General features: G+C 50.9%; 1 protein-coding gene across 1 annotated transcript in view; it reads left to right on the top strand.

Annotated features, from left to right (window-relative positions):
* Window positions 1–504: 504 nt before the first annotated feature.
* Window positions 505–7,471, top strand: part of NEURL1B (neuralized E3 ubiquitin protein ligase 1B) — a 47,904-nt gene continuing 40,937 nt past the window's right edge. Inside the window, exon 1 of the mRNA XM_006864809.1 lies at window positions 505–650. Coding sequence (XP_006864871.1) covers window positions 620–650 — 31 coding nt within the window. The 5' untranslated portion in view covers window positions 505–619. The remainder of the gene's footprint in view (window positions 651–7,471) is intronic.

The raw sequence follows: 7,471 nt of genomic DNA, 5'->3' as shown, positions 1-7,471 counted from the left end.
TGGCCTAACCCCTAGGCCTGTGGTCTCTGGGGTAGAGCAGATTCCACTGCCACCCCAGGCAACATAGCAGTACAGGCTTCAAGCCCTTTACACGGTCTGGTCTGAAGCAACCTTCTGGTCCCTGCCTTCCAATTGAGCTCCGAAGGGACTGAGACTTGGCGCTCAGCGGCCCAGTTCCTGAAAGAGGACCTGACACACAGAAGGCCTACCCAGATTATCTGAATAAATGAGTGCACGGTGAGCAGGTTGGCAAGCCTGGCACCTTGAGGGCAGCCAGCTGCCCTGCGCGCCTTCCAGGCCCGGGAGCTGGAGTTGCGAGGGCGGTGCAGCTCCGCGTTCTCCTCCAGTCGTCCGGTGCAAACTTTCAAAAGATGCCGCGGCCGCGGCCCCGCCCCTGCACAGTTGGAAGCTGCGGGCGGCGGGGGCGGAGCCGGCGGGCCCCAGCCGGTGGCTCCGCCTCCTCCTGCCGCCGCCCCATTGCCTAGCTCCGGGAGACAGCCCGCCGGCTCGCCAGAGCAGCGACGATGCCCCGAAGCCGGACACCGGCCCTAGTCCCGGGTCCGTCGCTCAATTAGTCCCCGCGAGCGCGCCGCCGCCAACGCCGCGCCCATACGTAGCGATGGGCAACACGGTGCATAGGACCTTGCCAGGTACGCTGGGGACCCCTACCCGGGATGCAGATTCTAGGGTTCTCCTCTTCCCCGGGGGTCCGTTGGTGACTCTTGGAGAAAGCCCGCCCCTCCTTGGACCGCTCGGTGAGCTGCGGGCTGGAATCTCCGGTGCCACTCGTACCCCGGCTCCGCGCGCGCCCCGCGGCGGGGCAGTGAGCTCCAGGAGGGCGGGTACCGCGTACTGGTTACCTTGGGGACCCCCGTCCTCATTCTCCTAGCTTTGGCTAGATGCGCGAAGGGGCCGATGGGGCGATGCCGCGCGCCCCCTCGCCTTTGTTCCAGCCCGAGGGCTCTGAGGAAGGAGCCCCGGGCGCTCCAGGGAGGGGGTGGTGACTAGATTCTGGCTGGCTCCGACTTCCGACGGTCAGAAAGGCCCGTTGTACCTAGACTACAGCTGCTGAGAGTGAGGGGTGCTCGCAGAGGACCCCAGTTTCCAGCCGCCAGGAGCCCCCGCGGCACATGCTCCCTTGCTTGGCCGCGTTCCCACGCGCACCCCGCGCACTCTGGCTGCGCCCCCCTCTGATGTCAGCTCCACTGGGGGCTCTCCAGCCCCTTGGAGTGGCGGCAGCATCGCCCTCTGGTTAAGGCCACCTCAAATGGGGTCGGACAGAAGGGAGAACGGGGGATGGGATGGGATGGGAGTGGTGGTGGTTATGTGCGGTGGAGTCGGTTCAGACTCATAGCTGTAAATCTTTACGGGAGCAGAAGGCCTCATCTTTCTCCCGCGGAGCAGCTGGTTTCGAACTGCTGACCTTGCTGTTCACAGCCTGATTCGTAACCACTATGCTACCAGAGCTCCTTAGGGGATGGTGTGGGGAGGCCTTAATAGAAAATACCTAGTAATTCGAGAACAGATCAGCTCTGTGCTGCGTGCTTTGTATACCCCAGCGTGGTATGCAAAGAAGCTTCAGGGATAAAGATTCCTATCTCCATTTTGCAAATGAAGAAATTGGGGCTCAGAGGGGGAATGACTTACCCAAGGTCACAGGGCTATAGGAGAGACTACATTGGCATCTGTGTGTGCCTGCTCATCTTCCTCCTCTCTCCCCTCCTCCCCCACATCAGTCTTCAGGATAAGTATTTTGACTTCTGGCTGGGCATTTGTAGCATCCTTTGGGCAGAAGGTGAGTGAAGTGTTTGTTTAAAGTACAAAGGCCCAGCTCAGTGGGTAAGCAAGTCAGCTAGGGGGCAAATTTAGCTGGAGGTTTTAGGAGAGGGACTGAGTTCTCCATCTCTGTTCTAAGGGAGGTGGGTTTTAGGAGGAGAGAAGAGACAACATAGCACCCTCTCTCTGCTGGCACACTCCAGCTTAGTCTCCCCTCCTAGGAGTTGTATGTAGTTACAAAAAAAAATATTTTTCTTCCCTCGGAGGGCATTGAAGTAAACAAGTGCTAAATCCTAGATCCCAAGGCCAGTTTGTGGAAGAGGGGCCAACTCCTTCTGTTTGAACCTCTGGACAGTTTTAACCTCGGATTCTCAGCAAGGTGAAGTTATTATAGCAGAGGGTCTCCAGCTGGTCAGTGGCAGAGGTAGAATTCAAACCCTGGGCTGCACAAAGCTATTGCCTTCTGAATTGGGAGGACCCACCCACTGACTCAGTCACAAAGACACTGGGCTGAAACATGGGCCCCTTTGGAGGATTTCTTCATTAAGAAATGTTTATACTGCTCTAGTAAAAAAAAAAAAAAAAAAAAGCCATTCTGCCACCTGTAGGTCAGCCTTGAGGGTGGATGCAGGGACAGGCACACACCAAGTGAGCTAAATATAAGGGGAGATTTATTCAGTCTCCATCCCACCTGGACCTCACTCTGTGGCCTGGGCACCCTGGACTGGGAGTCTGGCTTAACATCCGTCACATGTTGTAGAAACCAAGTTTGGGAAATTCAAATTCTCCACCGGGGTTTGAGGATGGCATTGTGTTTCAAGAAGGGGACAGAACTGCAATTCTTAAGCCCCATCTGTAATTAGTTTCTCATATATAATGTGATGCTTTTTTCTCCTCTGTGCTCAGCACCTGCTGTTCCCCACACCTGGAATATCCTTTCCTGTATAGACTATCCCTGAAAGTCCAGCTCTGCTGTCACCTCCCCTGAGAAGCCTTCCTTGACCATTCACACACCATCCTATTCTCCACTCTGCCCTTGAGTAACTTCTAAGTCTATGCTTATCCATCTGACCACATCCACTGTTGTCACCATCTTTATAACTCAACTTGGATCTCCTCTAGGACAGAGCCCTGTCTTGATCCTCTTACATCCCTGGTCTCCCTGAACAGGGCCTGATGCCCAGAGGGGGCTTTAAAACTGCTAGTGGAGCTTGACTGTTGCCTGAGTCTTAGGCTGAAAGAATATTTGGCTCAGTCTTGCCCTGTAGAAATCCTTGTGCTTTCATTCTCAGGAAAAGGACACATGCGTGGGGTTTGTTCTACGGGACTTGAAATAGAGAACTGGCATTTGCCAAGCACCTGTCTTCCGTGCCAGGCTTCTTGCATATGTGACTGCGTTTACACGCCAAGCACGTGTCTCCTTAAGGCCCCTGCACTTGCTGGTCCCGCTGCCTGGAATATTCTTCCTCCAGATTTCCACATAGCTTTATCCCCTCCCTTCACGTCTCTGCTCCAATTCGATTTCTACCATTGCTCCCAACACTCTCCACCTCCTATAAGAATTTCTCCTTAGCACATAGTACCAGATACTCTGCTGTATGTGTAGTGCCTGTCTCCCTCAGGTAGGATTTTGTCTGTCTTGTTCTCTGCTCTATATTCAGCAACTGAAGCACTGGCTAATACATAATGCATATCCAGTATGTAGGTGTTGAATTCATTGCATTCTTTCAATTGTCTCGCAAGGTAGGGGTTATCATCCCCATTTTGCATATGAGGAAACAGGCTCAGAGAGGTAAAATGACTTCTCCAAGTTCATAGGAATCACCCATATGGCAGAACCAGGCCTGAAATCCAGGCTTATTTAGCTCCAAAGTCCTTCATTTTTCCCTCTGACATGTAGTGGCCTTCCAATCATGGTTCAGATAACATTTATTGTGTGCACTGCATAGTATGCTATTGCACACAATAAGGAACCGTCAAAGAAAGGGAAGGTCCTTTACAATCGACTGCAGAAGAGCCCCTGGGCATTAGCAAATTCTGACAAATGCCCTGTGAAACAAAATGTACAGAAGCCAGCATAGGAATTTCTATTGGTTGTTACTGTAGGGCACTGGACTGCTAATTAACCACAAGGTCAGTGGTTCAAACCTACCAGTTGTTCCTTGGAAACCCTATACAGGATTGCTATGGGTTGGAACCGACTCAACAGCACTTACAGCAGCGACAACAAGCTCCTACGGTGTGCTTTACCCAGTCTCTTTTCAGATGCAATTCAATTCTGCAAAGTAAGGTGCCATCTCTTCCATTTTACAGATGAGGAGACTGAGGCACAGAGGGGTTAAGGCCCTTGCCCAAACACGCAGTTAGGCAGTGACAGAGCTGAGCTTAGGAGACTCAGATCTCTCTGATTCCTAATGCCAGGTGGTTCTTTTCTCTCAACTCCATTTACTTTAATCTAGAGTTTTTGTACACACACACACACACACACACACGCACACAAAAAATTGTGTAAACAGGTGGAAGTAGGGGAAGGAGAAGTAGTCGAGGTCTGGGGACTTGAAGGGAGGAGCTCTTCCCCTTCTTTTCCCGCCAACATATTCCAATCCCTTTCCTTGGCAACTTTGGGTCTTACTGGTCATTCTGGTTGGTGAGGAGACTAAATTCAAACTGCAGATTGGGTTTAATCATTAAATTGATCTACGCTTGACCAAGTCAACAGCCGTTTTTGGTGTCAGTTCAGTAACCTGGTGGCCTGGAGCCTTGTCAGTGAATTGATTCCAACCTGTATAGGGTTTCTGTGACCATGAATCTTTACAGGACCAGACAGCTTCATCTTTTCCTTAAGGAGCAGATGGTGGGTTTGACCCATTGACCTTCCTTTTAGTAGCCCACAACATCACCTATCCCCATTTTGTTTTTGTTGTTAAGTGCCGTTGAGTCTGTTCCAACTCATAGCAACCTGTATAGGGTTTCCTTGCAATTCAAACCAACCCTGCAGTCCAGAGCATTAGCCCGCAGTACCACATTGGAACACCATGTTACAGGGAAGCATATCAAGGCACACATAGAGTATTGGGGAGAACAGTCTACAAATACTGAGTTCGAGATGAGGGATGCACCTGTCCCTCCCCGGGACAGTCAGACATCTGCTCTGTGTTTTTCTTTCCGACCTGGGTAAGGTGCCTTTGTACTCTGTAGGTACTGGACCTCCATGGGTCAGACCTGGCTCCCTATTTGAGTGGTGGGTAGGTGGTAATGCAGATACTAGTTCTCATTTCTGGACTTTGTCCACTCTTGAGGGACAGGGGGCTACATTTCCCACAACCAGAGGCAAAGCCCAAATAACTCTGAATTGTGGCTGGGTGAAGGAGAACCTTCATATCTCCTTCACCCAGCCACAGTTCAGAGTTATTTGGGCTTTCCTTGCCATGTTGTTAAATGCCTTCAATTCAGTTCCGACCCATTGCGACCCTGTATAAGGTTTCTGAGGAGCAACTGGTGAGCTTGAACTGCTGATTATCTTTCAACTGCCTCCTTCCTACCAGGCCATTAAGAATGATTTTATAACCTCCTGGCCTGAGCTGAGCCTCTCCAAGCATACTGTACCTCCTTGCAAGAATGTTTTCGGGCATTGTGTCAGGGGACTGATGGGTCAAGTCTGACCAGGACAGCCTGTGACGATGCAGTGTGGGAGCTGGCTGGGATGGGGGATGTGGGATTAGAATGGTTTCACCATCAATGGAAATGTGAAAGATGAAAAGGGGGTCTGTCCAGGAAAAGTGGAGAAGTTGTCCGTGGAGAATCTGGAGCCAGAAGAAACTGGGCCCTTCCTCTGTTTTACTCTTCTGCTTCCGCTCCCTTCTCTCCTGCACCCCAACGCAAAAGCAGAAGGAGCACATGGACTGTGGGAGTCAGGGAAGGCTTCCTGGAGGAGGTGACATCTGAGAGGAAAGTTCAATTGAATGTCTGCCCCCATGCAAATGGCATCTTCTTCTGCATTTAGGGTCTTCTGTGGCTCATTAACCCCGCAGTTACCCTACTCTCCTCTTACGCACATTTTCTTGGTTTTGTGCCTGATTTCACTGACCTGGCAACTCTCGGTTACCTGTTATGTACCAGGCTCTGGGCGATGCAGCTGTGAAGGAGACAGAGCTGCCGTCCTGGAACTTGCTGTGTGATGGGAGAGCCCCACATGCTGTAAGAGAATGGGGTCAATGATTAAATACTGTAGAGCCCAGGGTGCTGTTACCCTGTGTCTCAGAGAGACACAAGTGCTGGCTGGGTCCAAGTGGTTTATGGTGGGTCAACGTCAGAAAAAAACACAATGTCATAGAATAGTGTAAAAAAGAATGGAGTGCAGTCAAATAGTAATTGTTTTTGCATCGTAAACTTTGTCTCAGTTGTCCGTGTGTGTGTGTGTGTGTGTGTGTGTGTGTGTGTGTATGTGTGTGTGTGTGAGTGTAAAATGTATTTCTTTCCATGGGTTGCAGCCAAAGCAATTGAGAGTTGGAAGGTTTCTGGTCTGTAGCTGTGGAATATCTGGGTCAGGGTCCAGTCCACAGATCTGGGAGTCCAGCTACCTAGGTTCAGCTCTCGGCTCTGTCATTTGCCAGTGCTGTGACCTTGGGCAAGTGTTGGCCTCTTTGTGCCTCAATTTCCTCAATGGGGTACAAAATAGGGAGCATAGGGGCAGCAAACTCCCAGGTGGTGGTGGTGGGAATTTAAGTGGATGAAGCAGTACAATGTCCAGGGCCTGAGCTGTCACCACCATGGAGAGGGAAAGGTGAGGCCTCACTCCCAGGTCCTCACGCAGATTCACTCCCTGCCTTGAGACCGCTAACTTCCAGCTGACTTGGGAGACGTCCCATGATTGCATGGATGGAAATGCCCAAGGGTTCCTTAAGTTCTTTCTTGCTCACCTGATTTCTGAAGAGAAGAATCTGCTCAGCGGTTGCATATTGCAGTTTTTATTCACCAAACCTCAAGTCTGGGTTCAGGGCTGAGGCTGGGGACACAGCCTGGGCATAGGGACTCAAGTTGGGTTGGGAAGGACTGACAAGAACATAGCAGTGACAGTAAGTGAGGAGGGGCAGAGCTCAGAGGAGGAGGAGGATATCAGGGAGCCTTCCTGGAGGAGGTATGGTCTAAGAGAAGGGAAAGCACTAAAACCAAACCCATTGTCTAAGTTGATTCAGATTTATAGCAGCCCTATAGGATTGACATAGGAGCCCTAGTAGCGTAGTGGTTACGAGTCGGGCTGCGAACCACAAGGTCAGCAGTTCGAAACTGTTCCGTGGAAGAAAGATGAGGCTTTCTGCTCCCATAAAGATTTACAGCCTCAGAAACCCTGTACAGGGTCGCTGAGTCGGAACCAACTCTATAGCACATAACAACAACATAAGACTGCAAGGTTGATTTGAACCTCAAAGTCAGCAGTTCAAACTCACCAGCCACTCCTTGGAAATCCTATACAGGATTACTATGAGTTGGAACGGACTCAACAGCTCTTAACAACATAGGACAGAGTAGGGAGTTCAGGTAGCATAGTGGTTTTACAAGCTGGGCTACTAACTGCAAGGTAGCAGTTTGAATCTACCAGTCACTCCACAGAAGAAAGATGAGGCTTTCTGCTCCTGTAAAGATTTACAGCCTCCGAAATGCTGTACAGAGGGGCTATGAGTCGGAACCAATTTCA

Source organism: Chrysochloris asiatica, unplaced genomic scaffold (genome assembly GCF_000296735.1).
Source record: "Chrysochloris asiatica unplaced genomic scaffold, ChrAsi1.0 scaffold00071, whole genome shotgun sequence".
Classification (NCBI taxonomy): Eukaryota; Metazoa; Chordata; class Mammalia; order Afrosoricida; family Chrysochloridae; genus Chrysochloris; species Chrysochloris asiatica.
This window is presented reverse-complemented; position numbering and strand designations above follow the sequence as displayed.